The 21,950-nt window shown below is 44.1% G+C and overlaps 1 protein-coding gene across 1 annotated transcript; it reads right to left on the bottom strand.

The window, feature by feature from the left end:
• Nucleotides 1-5,496: 5,496 nt before the first annotated feature.
• LOC144125974 (DET1- and DDB1-associated protein 1) lies at nt 5,497-21,848 on the bottom strand. The gene is made up of 5 exons (XM_077659823.1): nt 21,496-21,848; nt 13,694-13,780; nt 12,788-12,839; nt 11,692-11,753; nt 5,497-8,420 (listed from the first exon to the last, which is right to left on the bottom strand). Exons 1-5 carry the CDS (start codon nt 21,496-21,498, stop codon nt 8,304-8,306), a joined length of 321 nt encoding a protein of 106 aa, XP_077515949.1. The 5' UTR covers nt 21,499-21,848; the 3' UTR covers nt 5,497-8,303.
• Between the last annotated feature and the right edge of the window lie 102 nt (nt 21,849-21,950).

Raw genomic sequence — 21,950 nt, 5'->3', positions numbered from 1 at the left:
GCGAGAGCATAAGAACCCCATGCTCCCCGCCTCCCCGCTTGCACACACGCCCGGCGTACACGAGAGAGCCAGCTGTTGGCAGGTGGTAAAGTTGAGCGAGGCAAATCCCCCTCTCCTCTACTAAGGGAGAGGGGGGAGAGACCGGAAGGTGGCTGTCACAAGAAGAACAGGAAGAGGATGGCTACCGTGGAAGGAGGCTCTGATGATGGCGGAAAAGGAACGCGGTACCTGACCGGTGGTTGGCACGGGAACGTCACGGTGGGCGGTTGGTTACCTTGGAATGTGGGGGGCAAATGAGCCAATTCCCTTGAAATTTCGCTGATTAATGCACTGAGCCAGCAACCTCAGCTCTTCAAGCAAGGAGAAGACCAAATAGTAACGCACTGTAAGATTGAGGGTAAATTAAGATGGGTGGTGTCATAGGAGCACGTAAGACATATGTCTCACACGTGATGTCGCATTCGTGGGTGATGTGTGGTGGGATGCTTGGGGTGACGCATTGTATCAGCAATCGTAGCTTATTTTTGTGGTAACCATAGTATATGTGCTTTGTATGGTGTGTATCACTGTGCATAGCCGCTCACGACGACGTTCTTATGCTAACGCGTTGTCACAGCTAATGGTAATTAGGAGTCCGTCCTCTACGTTTTTCGTTGTGTCGTGTAACTCAAGCGTCGCTCGCGTTGACGGTCATTGAAAGCGTTGAAGCTGTGTGTACCTCCACAAATGATGAGCTTTCATGCATTTGCAAGGTTACCATACCATTTTAGAGAAAGTTGCATATGTTGTTTACATGTTTAATTTAGGTTAGGTTAAGGACAAAGGTATTTAAACGTTCATTTGCAACATTTCAGAAATGTTAGAAAAAACTAGGAACAATTTATTCATACTGTTAACCCTCGATTGAGGAGTTACAGGGAAAGTATAAAATGCAATGTGCAACAGAACAATGTACGAGGGTAAGTAAAAAATTATGCTTTTCATTATACAATTTATTTACACAAAGATAGCTAGGTGTAGAGCATGCACATTCCGTAGCTTACTCCTTTTTCAATGCAATTGGTTCTTGTGTGTTCCTTCTAAGAAAAAGGTTTTCGATAGTTTTGCACCCCTCCCGTATGATGGGTACCTAAAATGGTTACTGTAGAACACAAACGCAAACGCGTTAACATTTATCACCACTTACTCCTTCGCTTCAACGAGTCAAACGTCCACGACTCCATGATGTTCTATGACATCGACGGTTCGGTCCGTCGCGATAGTCTGCGTGTCCGGGTCCGCGGAGCACAACAGGGTCTCCCATTCCTCCCAGCCGTTCAGGTGCTCCAGGCCCCACGTGGGAGAACCCGCCGGGCATTGGAAAAGGATATGGATGATGGGTGGGGTGCGGGTATGAAGGCGTCCCCAAAGGATCTGGTGGTAATTAACCAGGGAGGGGTGGTCTAAGGATAGAGCTGGCGCTCGGCCCGCAGTCATTCCCATGCATAGGTGTTTTAAGAATACACCGCCTCCGAAATGACTCAATCAGAGCCTGTTCCAGGATAAATTTGGTTGTTCGTCACGTAGGGACATCACAGGTGCACTGTGAAATCAGAATACTGCTTTGAAAACTTTTGCTTCCATGTATTCCTAAGGGCGTTAAGCCTACTTTTCGCCCCCAGTCGGATCCGCCTGCTTTGAACCCCTCACTTTGTAAGCACGTTGTTGGTCTAAGGGGAATGACATTTCTATTTTCCTTTATAATTTGTGGTGTTAATCAATAGAAAATTAATAGTGTATTTATTTTATCACTGAAAGACAACTTGTCAGAAAGAAGAAAAACGAGCGCTTGCCTCCGGTGGGATCCGAACCCACGACAGCCGAATTTCACGTCCGGTGCTCAACCGACTCAGCTACGGCGGCGGCTGTCCAATCTACTTTCGGGGGTATTTGTGTTGCGTGTAACCTAACCTTGAGTGTTTGCCAGCAACACCTTAATTCATCCACAGCGGCGTACGTCGAGTGCCATGAGGAACGTGATCGAATGGTGAGGGCGGAAGCTGGCCGAGAACCCTCTTACTGCCAACACCGGATGCGAAATTCGGAGGTCATGGGTTCGGATCCAACCGGCGGCAAGTGGTTGTTTTGGTGCGTCAGTGCTACTGCCCGCAATCACGGATTTCGCCGAGGTCGGTCCGAAGCCGCGCCGTGACCTTGGAAGCGTGAGTATCCGGATAAGCAGGTGGCGACGCGTGCGTCACGAGGCTTATCCAATGAAGAGGCGGCGCGGTCGCACAGCTGCAGCCGATGAGCGCGGCTGTATCACAGCTGCGGCTATGTAGCGCGCGTTCTGCAGGCTGTGTGGGTTTCTCGTAGGGTACTCTGGACGCAGCGGATGTGTCGCTGGCGCTCCCTCAAGCAGTGCTGGCGCACCTACTTCGCATTTGATTAGCTATAGCAAATCGGCCGTGATTTTTTCTACCTTCTCATCAATTTCCACCACCATTAATTTCTATTTTATCAACCGAAAATTTAGAATAATAATAACCCCCTAATGCTCCTAGGTTTCAGTGACTGTTGGCTTCAAATATCACAAGCGGTGGGTTAGCTGTACTCACGGACCGTGATGATGTGATTTCAGGCTGCGTAGGATAATACGTGCTTTCAGTTTGAGCACAGAGACCATTTTTGCAAAAGTGCGCCTGCTCTTTAAAAAGTGCAAACATCGGGGCAGCGCAGAGCCATGCAATAGTTTATGTGCCGCACTTGTACATTTTATCCACTGACTGAAATAAAACATGTAAAGCCTAGAAATGCTTGCCGTGATCTACACCTTTAGTCCCCAGCGGCAACTTAGGTGCCTTTTCATGAGGTTGAGTTAGTACGTCTTAGAAACGTTCCGAGGAAACGTCTTACTGCAGCGATTTTATACTAATTTCTGAGGAAATGCTTCACTGCGGACGTTTTAAAGAACAATCCGTGAAAACTTCTTGCTGCCAGAGACTATGCGCGATTTCAAATTAGTGCAAGAAGTCTGTAGCAATTTGGAGCCGTTTCAATACGTTTTGTGTTTCGTGGAAAGGTTGAGGTCAAGACTTCATGGGATGAGACACTGCCTCTACCATGCTCTGGCTCTTGATATCGTTAGACTCCTGTCATCTGCTCAGAAAAAATCCCTGGACACTGAGGACACGATGGAAATGAGACCGCAGACGTTGAAGCAAGGAGCGCCTTCAGCAGTGGCCTGCGCACAGCTGTGCGGTTCTCTAGACTGGACAACACTTGACTCCTTTCGGGATCTATGAGGAGTGCGACGACTAGATACTGGGCACTGCCAGACACTCGACACATCCGCCTTAAACGGCTAGATCCGGTGATGACCTTTTCTGTTCCTCGCGGAATACCATGCCTTATTGCATGCATATTCCATAGGTTACATTTAAACATCGCCTTCACGCGCAAGTACTTGCACTTAATTGGACAAGTGGACTTCCTGGACTCTACCCATGTGGCATACTAGAGACTGTCAAACATGTTTTAGTGCCGTGCCCAGCATATAGACGAAAAGGACAGAGACTCATGCTAGTATCTGCTTTGAAGTCTTTTGACACCAGGTCCCTCTCGGAGGATTTGATCCTCTGCGTTTGGCCAGATAGTTCGAAAACTGTACAGGCAACGCGAGCGCTCTCACGCTTTTTAAGCGACACGGGCCTTGACTCACGTTTGCGATGTTAGAAAGTTTTTTTTTGTCTTTTCTCACCTGCACCCTCCCCCCCCCCCCCCCCCCCCTCACCGTGACCATTTTTTTTTTCTCTTCCCGTTCCCCAGTGCAGAGTAGCAGGCCAGATATTTTTCTGGCCAACCTCTCTGCCTTTCCTGTCAATAAACCCTCTCTTGAGGTCAAGGAACTCTTTCAAAATAATAGCTTTAAAAGATAAGCAACCTTCTTCCCAAACCACATATATCCGGCAGCCATTCGATGTAGATCCGGACGCCAAAGATCTAAAAGGGGTTGGCCAGACAAGTCTCTTCGTCCATAATCAACGTCCATTTTCGAAGCAAGAGGCGTTCTATGGAAGTCTGCAAACAGCTGTCCGATATATCCGGACACCATAACTGGGACTTTTCAACTTACATCTGAAGCAACAGCAAAAATGCATTGTCGATTTTAGAAAGTGCAACCTGCACACTAATTAAATCTATGCGCTAGCTGTGAAAGTCACTACGAATGATTGAATATGTTACAAGCGTCACCAGGGACTATATGGTGAAAACCTCATCTTCACTCCATAGCTAAACCCAGCTGACTGATCACGTAGCCCGACACAAAGCGGGACATGCCAAATTCTTGCACCCGTTACTGCGCAGCGGCACATTTGTTACCCAAGATCTAATGAGCTCTTCTAATTGGACAACTCTGGAAAACTTGCATTTGATATTAGTCCGCAGGACATACGTGGGACATTCATTTAGCTGCCTTTTTTTTGCACGGGACGGTCCCAGAGGTGTCCGCAGTTCCCATTTGGAATCTAACTCAGTGTCTATCGGACGTCCAAACGTCGAGTAGCGGAAGTCCTTTGTACATCTTTCGAACGCCTGCCCGTAGAGTTGATAGTCCTTCATTTAGTGGAGTAAATAGAGCACTATTTCTCATTTTTGCTCTATACTGATGGACTACACTGTTATCACTTGGAGTCAAGGGTGACGTCAATTATTTTAACTATTTGGTCCATTCTTCACAGCATAGAGAATCTCCATACAGCGTGAGCAGGGATACGGATTCCAAGTGGCTTCTTTCTGATGAGCCATTTATATTTTTGCTAATGTAGGGACACCGACAATTTGGTCTTTAGTGTCTCTAGATTTCTTCAGCACAGCTCACCTATTTATAATGGTTGCGTCTGCCACTCCAAGATCACACCTAAACGCTACGACATGCCACATAGGAAGACCAGATTGGTTTTGATTCCTTCGGGTCTTTAAAACATACACATTGAGCATGCTCATTTTTCGTCCCCGTTGAGATGCGGCCAGCGCAGCCATGAATACAACCCGAAAAATTGTTTGAAACTAATTCCACTGCTACTGGGTTGAGAAATGTTTAGACATTGCAGCCTTTAAATAAAGCAAACTTAAAATACACAGGTAGCACAATCTAATCACAGGTGCAACCCATAACAGGCCACGGAAAGTAGAGATCTTCAAAGATTCTGCAAGAAAGTGAAAAGACAAAAAGTTTTTGCGTACACAATTTCTTCCAAGCATTGCAGCAATTTTTGCACCTTTGCAGCTGCTTTTTTTTTATTTTTGGAGTATATGTCTGCTTGCGTGCAGTTCATAGGTTAACTCTTCTGCTGCGGCCAGGCCTCACGTCGAGCTTATGGGCCGAGCCTACGCTTCGAGGATCAGGAGGAGTGCCGTGCAGTGTTCTACCGGATACGAGTCTCATTAAAAAGAACCCAGTTCGCCAACCACGGTTTCAAAAACACAGAAACCACAAAAAAAAAACCCGGCCACTTACAACGGAGCCAAACGCGCATACTGTCAACTTTTATTGAGAGGCTAAAAAGGTTAACTGCAAATTTTTGCAACACACGCGTGACCGCCATAAAAAGCAGAAAAAAAAGGAACTACACTGAAGACAGCACAAAAAGCGCATGTGCACAGCTATGCGAAAATAAACAAATGAATCAAAGGCGACGATGGGAAACATCGATGACGCGCGTTTCCTTCCACCGTGCGCAAGGCGGCAACAGTGCTCAAGAGAACAAAAAACCAAGCACACCCGAGAATATGACAGGCATGGGGACAAAGAAGGGACAAGAAGGCCGCACTTTGTCGCTACCTGCAAGAATATGCATAGTTTGTCATTGCAAATCTCGCTCCTATAGCCAGCCCACGAGGACAGTGCGGCCGCAGATTTGTGACATGCGTAAAAATTCCGACAAAAAAAAAAAAAAACGCTAGAAATAAGTGCACAAGAGATAGCAGCCTCTCTCGCCTGAGGCTCAAAACACGCACGCACACACACACACACACACGTGGAAAGCGCGGACCCATTTTTTTTTCCCCGCGTCGACGCAACTGACGTAACAGCACATAGCGAGGAGCTGCTCTTGGCGACTCGCATCCTGCCCAACGAAGCAACACAGGCATGACTAACACACAGCAGCACAGTCACATGCACCCTCCCATACACGCAACAAAAGCTAGTCTAATTCACACACTCCGAACACAACAAGCCCAACACGCAACTCTGGTCAGATGCGCGGCTTCTCGCGAAGAGGGGCGCAAAAAGAAAAAAGAAAACAGAAAAAGGTCCCTATGGCAACTACACTTCACTGCGCATGACATATGACAGACAGGGGCGCTGATGCTACTCACGCCACAGCCAATGTTAAGCAAGCTCCAGCGATATTTAGTGGGGGCAATCCAGCCCCACAGGCTGGGCAGAAGTATGTCCAGACATCAAGACTCTTTTAGCCAAGCCTAAATGTTTCGTTCAGCAACGCTGGTTTTTAGACATTAGCTGTTTATTACTAACATGCCATGCTGCCATGTCACAAGCCAAGTGCGCAATCATAATAGCCAACTCACCACACGATGCAGTCACAGCAGCAGCTCCCATCTCACTACCTACTGCACTTTTGTCAGGTGACCAGCAAATGAGCAATAACAATGTTGCAGTGTGCACTGCACAGTGGAAACTGGGCAACACCAGTGCCTACATTCTGTCCGGTAGACATCAAAAACTGGTCATAAACTTCTTACCTGATTACACTGGACAAATATGCAATAAAATGCCCATAAATCATGATCTTAACAGTTCAAAACTTTGGCTAATGTTTGATGGCAAGAATGGCATGCTAGTGCAGCTATAAAAAGAAAATTGAGTGCGACAGGTGCATGCAGAGTAAATTTGCTATGACACCGACAACAAGTCAGCCTTGAATGCAAGCGCAAAATGTGCTGGGCTTTGCAATTCTGGTAACAGCACACGTGTGCAACGTCACCGTGAAAGCACCAGTGGATATTAATGTGTAAGCTAAGTTTTCAAAATGAGATGCACAATACAAGCAGTAGGTTCCCTCTAGAACCTAATCACACGTTTTCCACATGCAGCCAAAATAGTAACTGCCCTCCCATGTTTAAATGTGGATAAATTCCAACATGAACTGTCAAGTTCGAAACTTGAAGACGAACTCTGCATTTGCTGTTGAAGCATGGTTAAGATACAAATAGCAATGGCAGTTAAGAACTTAAAGACACTGTTGCATGCTCTGATACCAACAAAAAAGTTGCACTCATGCCTCTCTGAGTGTGAATCCTGACAGTGACCTGACCTAATTTTCAACATTTGCTTCCACAGCAGAAGCGCACCGCTGACAGCATCTGCACAAATGGCCAATACCGCATACCGCATTGAGCGCAATCATGACTGATGCCATGACTACATTGCATGCAGTCAGAACATTACAATGTCAAGCAAACTTACTGCATAGACACTAATGCTTGCACTTAGGAATAGGCTACTTGTTGTATGATGAACACACAAATATCTCCGGCACGCACGCACCAGTTGCCATCATGACACTAAGCCTGGTTACCTTTTCACTTATTTTCAAGAAATGCTTGTACCACAGAAAGAAAAAAAAAAACAAAGAGGTATGTGTGTGAACAAGAATTCACACACTTAACAATTATGTTGCACTACCCAGACAGTCAGTCAGACTCAGTACCTTTGGCTGGCTGGACAGATGAAACATTAGGGCTGTACACTTTGCATGCCGTAAGTAGCAAGTGATCAAACATACTACTTCCACATTCATGCTAAAGCACTCTACTACTGCAATGCACTGCAGCAGAAGGGTACAACAGCAAAAGGTTCCAACTCCCATTGTGTAAACACACATAACATATAGGTACCACATAAAAGGGCAAACACGTTTACAATGCAACCAAACTTTTATAGGCACCATATTTTCACGTGTTTTCTCTATGGGTTTTGTTCTCTTTGGTAGATGCCTCCATGCTTTAAGAGCCTGCCACAGATGTCGACATCCCAAGAGAACGCCTGTGAGGCAACCAAGAAAGAATACAGCTCAGGTGGAAATAGAAAAAAAAAAAAGCCCTTCTTCCCATATCTCAGTGCCATACATTAACCATGTGCCCACTTGCATTCTCACTCTTCCATCTTTTAATAAGACCACAATGCACAATAGACAGTGGTGGCAAGCACACTCCAGGCCTCCCATGGCGCAGACACAACTGGACACCATCCCCCTGTCCTGCCTGGCCACTGTTGGCAACACTGCTTGGCAATCTCATGGAGAGTCAGCGTCGGTGTTGGAAGTGTCGGTGCGTGCCCTTTTCCTGGAAGTTGTCTCATCATCCAGAGGGAGACCGCTACGTCCGGCATCACGCTTCTTTGAGCTGCTCTGCTGCTCAAAGAAATAAAAAAAAGTGTCATTCAGCTCTTGCACTACCTATAAAACACAGACAAGCAATACAGTGTTCTGCTCCCAGCTTGGTTTCTCAAGATTTTGGTATGAGCTAGTTAATTGCTATCAACAAATTAATCCAGTGCAAAGGAACAAGGATATGACAGAGACCACACAACACAGGAAAGCAAAAACACAACACAGGACACAGGATAGTGAACACACAACAGAAGTCAGCACTCATCCTGTGTTGTGTGTTCTTTTTCGTGTCCTTGTTCCTTCGCGCTGGATTAATATGTTGATTGGTTTCAGTTTCCAGCTTCTACAATAAAACAAGCCATCCTGTTCAGAAGCACAAGCCAAGCTCTAGCTTTCAGGACAACATTAGCGCTCTTGCTGAATGGTGTGGCTGTCGTTTAGTCAAATAAAGACAGTAGAACACTCCAGTAATACTCTAAAAGGTTACGACACAGTACAGTGGCGCTATCTATTGAAATATATTTCGTAACATGGGAGCTCATCTGGTTAATGGGTCAAGTGGTTTCGTTTCACTTGAGCCAGTAAATTTTACTCTCATTTAAGGCGAACCAAGGCGATTTTACATCACAATTATGACATGTACTATCCTTTCTGTTGTATGTGAACGTAAAAGAAACGGATGAGATCAGTAACTTCATTTGCAGTCTCCTCAGCAACAGAGTCATTCTTCCTCGCAAGAAAAACCCAGCTAGAGTCCCCAAAGCGTAATCTACGTCAGCCTTGGGTAGCCTGTTGCTACCTTTATTGTTTCCTTTTGAGTTAACTTAAGGCAACAGTGTTAAAGGGATGACATGCAAACACCCAAAAAATATAAACAAGACTGATCTACGATTGCAATTAAAAAGCAACAAATAGTACATGAAAACTATTCTTCTAAAGTATTTGTCTACAGGAATATACTAATAACTAAAGCCTTTTACTTGTTTAAGTGTCAAAAATGGCACATAAAAGCTCTGATGTTTGGCTGAATGGTGAAAAATTCCCACAATATGATCAGTGTTATGACTAGTCAGTGCATGTCGACATCCGCAATACGGCCATGCACAAGCTTTGGTCACTGCGACAAAAACTACACGATGCCACCCTGGAGGTAAAAATAATGACTTCCAGAACGATTGCACTTCCAGCACTCACCTATGCAAGTCATATTTGAAAGCCATAAATCAAAACAAAACATACTGAAATGTGAGCGGATACAAAATAAGGCCCTGAGGTTTATTTTTAACTCGTATGCAAGAACCCAATCAGTGAGTGAACTTAGAAGTAGAGCTGGATTCATTACGGTGAAGCGGAAAATCCAACTAACAGGCTCAAATTCTTTTTTCATGTTTTGAATGGTGATTATAAGGCTGATCTAGTAACATTCTTCACATTTCCAAATCCAACTACCAACAGAAAACACTCGAAACAAATAACACCACTCCACACCACTCCATTTTACAACAGAATCTTTCAAACACTCGTTTTTGGCTCGAGGCATAGATGAGCGAAATACCTTAGCAAAATATATTGTGTACGGTGTTCTGATACACAAGCTATTGAAAAGACTGTTATAATTGAATTTGTAATTAAATGAAATTTTTCTTTCCATCATTTCTCATTTATTGCTCTTTTGGTTTTCTCTTTGTTGGTTGTTGTTACTGCATGCGTTATATTTGTTTTAAATTACTTCAACAAGTAATTTGAGCAATATGGTGATGTTCTCCAACTTGCTATATTTACTGAGGTGAATTATGTTTTTCAAATTTTGATACACTGTGCCTTTTTATTCTTAATTGTGTGTATTGTATTCTTTAACAATGTGGAAAGTTCTGTGCACAGCTACAATGTTGTTTTGCACCTTTGCATTGCTGCTTTGTATTATTTTTACATACACTTAAACCTCGATTTAACCATGCCTTTAAAATCGCCAGTTTACCTAGTAATACTGAGATTTTAGTACATCGAAATTTGTCTCTTAGCATAAGAATATGCCAAAAACGTGCTGCAAATAACTCACAGGAAAAAACTTTATTTGTGATTAAAATGGTCCTTTACTTTGGAGTTTCTTCACCAGCAGCAGCGGCGCTACGCGCTTCTTGCTTATCATGCGATCGAGCTCGCGAGCCGTCTCATTAAGTCTATCATGCCAACCACCTCGTGAGTGACGGTAATGACGCTGTCATCTTTAGTTTTGGTTTTTGCTGTCATCATCCTCTTGTAAGTGCCTCCGAGCACACCACTAACACGACGACACATTCTGCCACTATCATCGCTGCGACCTTGCAGCGGGCCATGTCGTCTGCCTCCCCCCCAACCCCCTTCCCCCTTCCCTTACTCCACTTTCTTTCTTCATGTCCTGCAATCACCAACCAGTGAAATGAAAATAGGCCCACCCTGCTCCTTGTGTTTTATGCCGAAAGCAGCCAGTATGTGTTTTTTTGCTGCACACATGAGCATCGTCCGAGTGTGAAGCAAGGTTGTCAAGTGTGAAGCGTGCGAGGGCCTTCACAGCTAATGGGTATGCCAAAGGCACTGACTTTTACAGTCCATTTACCAAGCTTTTGGCATCTGTAAACATGATAAACGCGGCACCCTGCCTTTGAGCACAGGCAGCACGTCCCATTCGGCGCAGATTTTGGGCGAGATAGTGAAAGCCGCGGGCTGGCCTGGTAGGCTGCCAAGGCTGTGCAGACGTTTGTGCTAGCCTCGCCCGTAAATTCTGACTTTAATTCCACAGCGTGTTGAACAAGTTTTCCTCGGGTTAACTTCCAGCCAGCAATGAAATTTCATTGTATTGAGAGTGCGGCAAAATACACTTCGTTATAGTGAAGCTAAAGATACGTAGTGTTCTATGGACACGAAGTTATGAAAACTGGAATACTTCATTACATCAAGAATTTAGTTATATTGGAGTTCGTTACACGAAGATTTAAATGGAACCACAACTCCTGTCTAGGCATTCACCGACACTGTGAATGAAATTTAAAAAAAATAAACCAGTAACACAGCAGTGTTAAATGAATGCCGCAAAAGGAACAACATGAGTCTTGCACAGTTTATGTGTTCTATTATGATATACCTCTGCTGCTTTTGCAAACTAACTTCTCTTTAAAACCTGATCTTGAGCAAATTGGTATGCATTCAAAATAGACTGTTTCACAAGGGTAGAATCTGCAGCTCTAACGCCACTGCAGCACATGTAGATACTCTGGTTATCAGATCACAAGTGCCTTTCAGTGGCATGAGTTACCTTTTTATCCCACTGCTGATGCAGGTATCGCAGCAGTATGTTCGTCTTCTCGGTTGTGATCACTGAAATGACAGTTCAACACAAGTGATCACCATAAGAACCCATGCCCTGCACCAGTTCATGACACTGATTCCCAGAACTCAACCACTTTTGGAGCAGGAGTTATGGCATCTCTGACTGGTTATTTCGTAGCACTGCACGTGCTCATAAGAGCTGCCATGTGTGCACTTGGTCAGAACTGGACAGTCCAGTGATGTTTGGCCCGTCTGTCCCAAGTACATTTCTTATTAACTGCACCCTGGAGCATTCCCAACTTGGGTAAGAAGTGGTCAAGTGTTTCCACTGATGAGAGTGCTTACAGCGAAAATGAAAAAAATATATTACGATTATAACACGATCACAGTTTGTTGGAGCCAATGAACGGAGACTGCAAATACCGAAGCAAGGATATGTTGATATAACCCAACAGGCAACAATTCATGAAATGTGCGTGATGTTATCGACCACAGCAAAGCCCTAGGCGCGTTGATGCATGCAGACTCTCAAGAATAAGTGGCCGGCATCGTCTGCACAGTCCTGTGGCCGTTTGCAGCTCTTCTTACCTTTCCCCACTCTGCTCAACTCTTCCAGTGGCTTCCCTTTCCCAACTGCCCAAGCCGCCTTCTTTCCACACTCGTAGCCAACCTCTCCTTTTGCACCTAAGCACACACTGGCCCACTGCGTGGCCCCAAGGTCCACAAAAAGTTGGCTATTGAATATAATGTGAGATGCATTGCGGAACTGATGACATCAAAATAATTCATATTTGTGCAAATACGGTACATATTTTTCTTTAATGTTACACACTGTAAGGAAAAAAAAGAGTATGTCAAAAGAGCGTTGCACTGTTTTTCAAAAAAGTAGCAGTGAGAGCAGCAAAGCTAATATATTAATAACGCAGATGATGCAAGTAACGCAGATGATGCATGTAAAAAGGCAAAACATAGCGCTTTGTTCAAAAACAGTATTTACACTCCATTCCAGCCTGATAGCTCGTTGTTTTTGCTTGTCTTGGGTGTTCTGCTCTAAAAGCAAGGTAATATCTGTAGTTGCTTACCCTGGTCAGAAGGGTGGTCCCGTGTGGGAAGGTACACAGATGGCCTCCGCACCTGAAGAACAGTGCGAGAGCTTAAACGAGTGCCTCCGCAATACACAGCACATTAAATACATGAAAGCTATTGTGAGCAAATTACACCATTCTAGTAAGTACAATGCTTTAAATGCAACAACAGCCACTGCAGCTACATTTGAGCATAATTTTCTAGCAGCAAGGATGCGCCGCCGACCAGAACCGTCATCCATACAAACTCGTACTCAGAGAATGACTATAATATGCAGAAACTTGCATCCGACCTCCAAAAGTGGAGGCAAACTTGTCAGCATGCTAAAGCAAGCATACTTCGCTTCGGTCAATGTCGTATTCTGTTGAAAGCACCTTGTGTTACCCGCAAGTTAAAACTTTCAGAGGGAAGAGGTCACCTTTTCAATAAAAGCAGCTGGAAATCTGTTCACATATACTAAGTAATAAAAGGGTGCAAAATCAGTGACTGAAAAGCTGATGCACAGCTTTCAATATGCAAAGCCAAAGAAGAAACCTAGCTCCCCTACACCTCCCTTCATCAGTCCTATTTACATGTTTTTGCTAGAGGAACTATTTCTGACATAAGACAGTTCTAAATTCTGGCATGGAGAAAATTATGCACTAATAATAGCTCTAGGCCAGCAAGCATTAATGCCAGAAATTCACAATGTGCTCAGCTGCATTTAATTGAACAATTGCTAAAAGCTGAAAGAAAAGCAGAGAATCAACAAGCTAAACAATTCCATTCTTCTCTTGCTTGATTTCACTGACAAGTGCGATCATGCACTGAAAGAACGATGGCAAAGTGTACTCATCACTTCCACTGGTACCACCCACGAATTCATAAAATAAAAACCTCCATAAAATACTGTCTAGGCTTACTGTTGTTCGGCAAGATGAGTCTGCCTGGAACCGTGTGAAGTTGTTCTCGTTGTAAGAAGGCAGGCCCTTCAAGAACTCTGCTGTGGTCTGTAACAAGCAAACAAGGCAACACTTAGGCTATAAAATCAGTGCAGCAGCCTTAGGTTTTATAGGGCTCTAGTATGCAGCTATCAATTATACATGAACAGTCCACATGGCATTCTCAAAGCTCACCATCAAACACCAAGCAGTCATTACTTGGGAAGTATATTACCGCACCCCCCCCCCCTCCCCCCCCCCCCCTTATTTTTCATCTGAACCATGAGCCCCCCCAACACAAGTGAAGTGACAGAATAAAAAATATGCATCATCCTATGATGCACTGACACAGCTATGTCAGACACACGTCACATACATACACCATAGAAACCACCACAATGAGTCACCTTCCCAGAGGTGTGCATCATGACAGCGACAACAGTGGCTCTCCAAGGTCTTGCATGTGAAAAATAGCTACCCACAGCCTCACTTCCAGGATGATCAGTCTCAATATCATGAGGGCCGACCCAAATGACATGGATGACAGGAACCGCACTGACCACCCAGGAATTTATTACTCTACCTTGCTGTTATGCAACTCGTATTTAAATGTATCGCACTGACCACCCAGGAATTTATTACTCTACCTTGATGTTATGCAACTCGTATTTAAATGTATCCTAAGGAAACACAGTGGCACCTTGATCTTCTTAGTCTGGCATGGCGACTGCTGTGCAACTTGCTGTTTATCCAACTGTGGGCTACTAAAAAGTAGTTGCAGTGCGTTTCTGTCATATCCACATAAACATGACTGTGACCAATTTCCCCACATAGTCACAAGATAACAATGCTACATTACCCATAATTCTAGTTCTGTGGGTGTATGGATACATCGCCACCATCATCACCCAACCACGTCCACCGGAGGACAAAGGCCTGTCCCATAACCCTCCAATTAACCCTGTCCTGTATCAGCAGCAGCCACCTTATCCTCGCAAACTTGCTAATCTCATTCCGACACTTGACGCCCCCTGCTACACTTGCCCTCTCTAGGAATCCACTCCATTGCATTATGGGTCCACCGGTTATCTTCCATTCGCATTTACATACCCTGCCCATAATTATTTCTTTTTGATTTTGAATAGGATATTATTGACTTGCATTTGTTCCCTGACCCATTCTGTCTCTTCCTGTCATGCTAACGTTACAGCCATCATTTTCCTCTCCATTGCTCGCAGCGATGTACCGATATATAAGAATGCACAATGAATGACGACTGAAACGTGAACAACTTATAGTAACTGAACACATACTATGTACGGTTTTACCCATGCAAGCAACTGAGGTGACTGTTCTGACGCCAGACGACATGCCTAATGTCCAATAAACAATTGGCCGCCAAAAACTGATGTACCACAGACATGAGTAACAATGCATTGCAGGTAATGTTACCTAGTTTCACCTGTCGCATTTCAATGCATGCCCACAGTAGACTCCTGCAATGATCAGGTAGCAGAACATAAAACTATTCTTTTGTTTTAAAACAGAATGTCATGTAACAAAGAATATATTAATTCTCCTCCTCTCTTGCACACAATAAGTAATCAAATGCCATGCCGAAAAGTAAACTGTGCAATTAGGATGTAAGAATTGCCTGAATCCTGCCAAACCACAACAACAATTTATCCGTCACGATGGTCCAGTGGTTACGACGCTTGGCTACTGAGCTGGAGGACCTCGGTTCAGTCCCGCGGCAGCAGAGTTTTGATGGAGGCGAAATGCAAAAGGCGACCACATGCTGCACAATGTCAGCGCACAGTCAATCTAAGCTAATCCAGTGTCCTCCACTACAGTAACCTTTGCAGCCTATACGTTGCTTTGGGATGCTAAACCCAGCAATTAACAATTTTCTTTGTTTTTTAACTAACAGGCCATCTTTACCACTGTCCTTCCAAATTCGGTTTTTAATAGTTTCTAATGCAACAGCAAAAAGAAAACAAAGGGAAAACCTTTTTGTAAATACTACAAAGGCTATGAGGCATGCTCGCTCCATCCTTATTAATAGAAGCAATATCAACAAACAGGTGCAAAGCACTAAAGCTTCATATATGCACTGTAGTATTGGTAAGATTTGAATAAACCAGAAATTTGAAAATATTTTCATGCCCTCAAAATATAATACGTTAATGCCCCCTTCCATCTTCCCAAAAGGACACTGTGGTGGATGACTTATACGCTCAGTGGTCATGGCGCTCGGCTGCTGACCCAAAAGACGTGGGTTCGATCCCGACCGTGGCGGTCGAATTTCGATGGAGGCAAAATTCCAGAGGCCTGTGTACTGTGCGATGACAGTGAACGTCAAAGAAACCCAGGTGGTCAAAATTTCCGGAGCCCTTCACTACGGCGTCCATAGCCTGAGTCGCTTTGGGACGTTAAACCCCCATAAACCAAAACCTAAAATGCAACTGCAGTGGCCAGGCATCAAGCCAGTAACCCCAAGCCCAGCAGCAGATTACAACTGGTGCAAAGTCACTGCAATAAAGCAATTGCTTGCAGAACAAACTATTTGACAAGCAAACTCACACATCACTGATATATTTATCATTTCTGACAAGCATTTTTTCCCAGAGAAAAATAAGTACAAAGCAGAAATATTAGGACTAGATAAAAACCTAGCTGCTCTCAGCTATCAGTTCAAGATAGCGGGTTTAAAACTGACCCAGCAAGACTAAAAAACTTCCTGGAAATGACATCTGGAAATGATAAGTTAAGAAGCTGAACACTTCAAGAAACAAAGCCAAGCACATTTTAACAATTTTAACATTTTAACCGGAACTAATAACCAGTAAAGGCAGTCCTTAGAAGCTTAGTATATTCAGACTACATGTTAAACCATCAACAGGTCACTAAGGGCACCGCCACACACCCACAGCTTATCCCACATGACCAAATGACAAAATGGACAGCCGCACTTAAAGGTGACGGTCACCAACTGCCCCAACTCCACAATGAAGAAGAGACTGAGCCAGTCTCAAAATGACAAGACCCACTTCCTTGAAGAGTTTGGATAGAATCACACTTATTCATACCGTGTTTTGCCCTAGCCAGGCTGCTTGTTGCTGAATATGCTTACTGCCATGTATCAAAAGGGTATTGTTACACATGTATGTGGTTCAATTTAGCTTTTGTCATGGCTCGCATGTGGGACAAAAGCTGTGCTCATATGCAAGCGCATATTCATGGTATCCAAAGCATGGGAACACAGGCCAGAAATGGATGATCTAAGCCTGAGCTTGCGATGTTGAATTTTTCTGGTTTTGTCTAGGATAATCAGAAGTTCTTTCGAACAAGTTTGACATTCTGAATTCAATGGGTGGCATGGGAATACAGTAGCAAATTGGCCAATAACATTCATGTCACAGTAAACTGTCCATCACTTAGCATGACCAGAAAAGTAAGAAATCAGCCGAAATTAGATTAAGCTGCAATAGAAAAATAAGGTGGAATTAGTTTAAAATGACGCAAGAGAGGTGCCCTAAAGTAGTAGCCTAGTGTCGCTTACTTTCGCATATTTTCTACACAGAATTTGTAGTACCTTTAGTGACATCAAGAAAACCTCAATTAGGCCAGCTGACATAATACATTAGCAGGACAAGCTACAAAGGTTGATGACTCATCCTTCCATTAGAGGTCCAGTAATAGAACGTACTCCACTGAAATTTTATACAAGCAACTCAAATCATCAGGACCAGTGAAGGTCAAAACCGAACAGTATACCTCAAAGCTTTAAAATCCCCAAACAACATAATCTTGTAATAAACCACAACAGTTGCTAACTCACAGAGAACACAAATGTAATGTTGCTGCTTTGTAAACCACAGACCTCCTGAGAAGATGACAATGCAACCTTCATGAAATAGTGCATAGTTATGGTGAATATATGTGTGGTTACAAGACACTATGCAAAAAAACAGTGTAGAAAATGATATCAAGAGAACATGGATACTGCTAGTTTTGGCCTGCAAGTACCCCCAATAAATACATGAAAGTATGGTTTACCATAACAGCCAAAGGACATACGCCAGAAATCAATATTCTTCAAAATATAAAGGAAAGCATAAATCCAATGGTGATACCGTGTAAAAAAAAATAGATGGCTACCAGCAAACAGAATAAGATAAATGGCATAACTGTAAAGATGGCAAGAGAAAGAATAGCCTAGGCCCGTCTTCTCATGCATTATTGATAAAAATGATGTTGCACAACGTTTAAGGCATATAAAAATAGCCTATACTGTGCTTATCAGTATAGCAGGCATCTATCCAGGTAGGTGAAGTACTTTGAAAATCGTTGCTGCTGAATTTTCAAGCAGCCAGAAGCAAGCAAAATGCTTAGCAAGAGACCCTGTCATGAACGGATATTAGTACACCACACAATATCAAAGCGTTATGTTTCTCTCTTTGCTCCAGGTGATTGTGGACAAAATGGGCAGCACAACATTGAACAAAATGCATCAAGATGACATCTCCTACCCATATGTATAAAAACATCATAGACAATTGCTTCCCTCCATTCAGTAGACAACTGAGAAATTTTGTGCAGAAAAGCCACAGTGGCCATTTCTCTTTTTCTGTTTATGAGATCATGTAACATGCCTGGCAGTGAGCAATGATGGGTAGCAAATATAAAATTGTGTCTGGCCACACACCACTACTTAATGTTAGGAAGCCTGTGTGATGTAACACTAGATTCCATTATCCTGGGTATCAACCCAAATACTAAACGTCACAAATGATGTCAGAATCAACTAAGCATGATAGTCTGCTGCTTACATCTGGTACCATGACTATTGAGACAATTGAGGCATTTTAAAGCAAATGAAAATAGAAGAGGAAGAGTACTCAGAAGGAAGGCGTGAATAAACATTTTTGTGATGTATAGCCTTTGTCTTCTAAGCCATGTAGTGGGGCTCCTGTAGCATTTGTAAAAGTCCTACCCACTGACAGCAGCAGTAGCAAAAATCTTAGCTTTAGAAGATTTTCATCACTAAGGATGTGTTACAAGCCACACAGTGTGGCTAAGAAACAAACCCCGTGGGCTGCAAACTTTTGACAAAAGGGGTACATGTGCCATGCCCATACATAATATATGGTACGGCATCCAGATCAGTATTCTTCCGATAACACCAGTGCAATTACGGCTTTTCATGAAAGACCCACATGTGGCTTCATCGGTTTGGTTTTACTTACATGGTTTAACGTCTCGAAGTGACTCAGGTTATGAAGGACACCATAGTGGAGGGCTCCGGATAATTTTGACCACCTGGGGTCGAATGTGCACTGAAATCGCACAGTACACAGGTCTCTAGTATTTCGCCTCCACAGAAATGCGACCGCCATGGCTAGGATCGAACCCACATCTTTCGGGCTAGCAGCCGAACACCATGACCACTGCCACCCTGGTGACTTGCATGGCTCCACTGATGAAGTTTGCAACAAAAATAAAGCTATGGACAACATAGTGCTGGGCTAGTTAGTTCTACACTCCTTAGCCGTGAAATGCCAATAACTTCAATGGGGAATTCCCAGCTCTATGCCTAAAAAATTTTCCCGCAACACCAGATCAGTGCAACGACCTTTCTCCGCTTTTTTTTTTTAAAGCGAAATGTTATATGCCTTTCTGCACTATAGCAAGCCCACACAAACCAAGCAAGAAAGAGGTAGCTCCTCTGTTCCTGTTATTGGCAGCGATACCAATTTGCCAGAAGTAGAACATTTTTAAAATTCTAGACAAGTTAAATGCCAAAAAAAAATTACAAAAACTGAGCAGAAATGAAAGACACAGAAAAGAGAAAAAAGTGCTTGAATCCGTTTCCTCGTTAAATGTAATTTATAATTCCAGTTTCATAACTGCATTTAATGACTGGCAACAGTCCACACTAACTTCCATTCCAATGCCTTCAGGCATTTTTAAAAAATATTTTATGTTACGAGCTTTTTCACCCATGAATTCTGTGAAGTCCATACAAGTTTCTTAACAGAGCAGTGCTTGTCTTTAGCCAAGCTGTGTCCCAATCTCTACACTGTTTCCTCGGTGACAGTCACTATGTGCCAGCTAGCCCAAGTATGCATGCTGCAACTTAGAAAAAATGTATCGGATGACTTGGATGGCAGCTACATGAATCATGCAGATGGCTTACTTATGACATCAGGCTTGCCATGATGGTGCACCACACACAGCTCACAGGAATGCAAACTACCACAGCTCCCAGAAGCAGAGGCTACCTCATGTTGCCTCATCGACTTAACGCACGCTCATTTCCCAGTAGCACCAGATGCCAAACTACATATGTGCAGGGTTCGTGCGGTTCGATGCACAACCAAGAGGCAAAAGGTCACTGCTTAATCAGAAGCACGCATGCATGCACACACGCACACACACAAAAAAGCCTTATACATCACACAATGAAGACGGATACATAAAACAGATGCCAATAACTTCAACAAACAGAGCAAAAGTTTAGGCTGATGCATAGCAGTTTTCTGAAGCTTTGTCAACCTTTGTACACGTGCACTGCCCTGCTATACAAGATGGAAGTATTCAGAAATAAGTATACAAGATGGAAGTATTCAGAAACAAGCATACAAGATGGAAGTGTTCAGAAACAAGCAATAAGCAAGGTCTGTGGCTAGTGAGAGCCACCACTGATAAAACTGCGTGGATATGCAACGAGGAGGGGCCCATGCCTCGACCATGCCTCGCGCCGTGTCTGTGCACTTGTCACGTCCTTTGTCCCCTGCGCTGCTGAAAAACCATGTCACACCAACTTGCCCAAGCTTCTACAGTATCAGCATTCTCTACTGTCGCACTTCCTCACGGCTTGAGGAACGCGAGGGCCTGCATCGCCGCGGCGGCTTCCTGGCAGACAAGGAACGCCCGCACTTGAAAGCGGGTGGAGTGCTACAACTCTTGCGCCCACCCACACACTTTCGGGTACTGTTAAGAAATCTGCGATTGCCACAGGTCAAAAAACTTGCGGTGCGGAGAAGACCCAAACACACGAGACATCGTGCGATGAATGAGCCCACCTATCTTATCGTAGTGCCCGACGGCAGCCGACAGCAAGGAACAGCGTTCCTGACCGCAACTTTTCATTATATATGCGAAGTAAAGGAGCATTTTGGGCTTCTTTTTGGCTCAGGGAGGCTAGAATAATACGCTGCAAATCTGTAACAAGACAATACGAGAAACATATAGGCACGAAATCATTCCGAGGTGGCCCTGCATCGCGCAAATGAGCTTTCAGAAGAAAGCCGCGTTTTGCTCCGATACTCTGTACCCAGAATCAGCAGCGACGCTCTTTGATCACAAAACGGCATCGGCACAAAAACGCGTCCAGACTAGGAATCTATAATTCCGGTCACACGAGCACGGCACCGGCCTGTATCACGGCCGCAAGGCCACGCATCGCCGCCACGCTGGTCTCGACGCCTCGACACGTCGAAGTCAGCAGCCATCACCATATTCAACACACTTATATCGTCTCAAGCACATGAACTTTAAAAATGTGCAAGCCGAATATTAAAATATGAACGAGAGAAATCAACCTGCGCTGAAACACGTTCCAACGACGGGTTACTTTCAATGGCGTTAGAACATCTATCAACGTGAGCGTACGATGAGGCTCGGGTGCCAGACACGAACGCTGAGGTCGGTAGGGTTAATTCCATAGCTCCAAAGCCATATTACATAACGAAATTCAATTCAAAAGCATAATGACTCACCATTTTCTACTGTACGATGGAACAAGCCACGAAATCAAGTAGTACCGATGAGCAGGCACCGTCGACGTTTCGGCGCAGTAAATTTGGCCACGCAAATTGACGCTGTCGAAGTGGTCAGCAGTTCGCTCGAGCAAACGCGGAAAAACCGAGGAACAGGATCTCTTTTCAACTGCGTGTTCAATTGAGTGTATAAAAGTCTTTGCAGTCAAAAAGTGCCATAGAAGAGAGACGATATATCAATACATCAATATGCATCAAGACTTTCTTTCTAGACTGATCGGGCAGCTGCAAAACAGACAACCAACGCAACCATCGGACGCATGATGGGATGGGACGCAAAATATCTAAACACTACTTGTCTTGGCTTAACTTTAACGTCAGGATGCTCAAGCAGCCAACTGAATCCATGCAGTCTAGAGAGCTAGATGCAAGTTGTTTCTTTGAAGCTTTTAAGC

This window comes from Amblyomma americanum, chromosome 3 (assembly GCF_052857255.1).
Source record: "Amblyomma americanum isolate KBUSLIRL-KWMA chromosome 3, ASM5285725v1, whole genome shotgun sequence".
Classification (NCBI taxonomy): Eukaryota; Metazoa; Arthropoda; class Arachnida; order Ixodida; family Ixodidae; genus Amblyomma; species Amblyomma americanum.
Note: the sequence above shows the minus strand (reverse complement) of the source record. Positions and strands in the feature narration are given on the sequence as shown.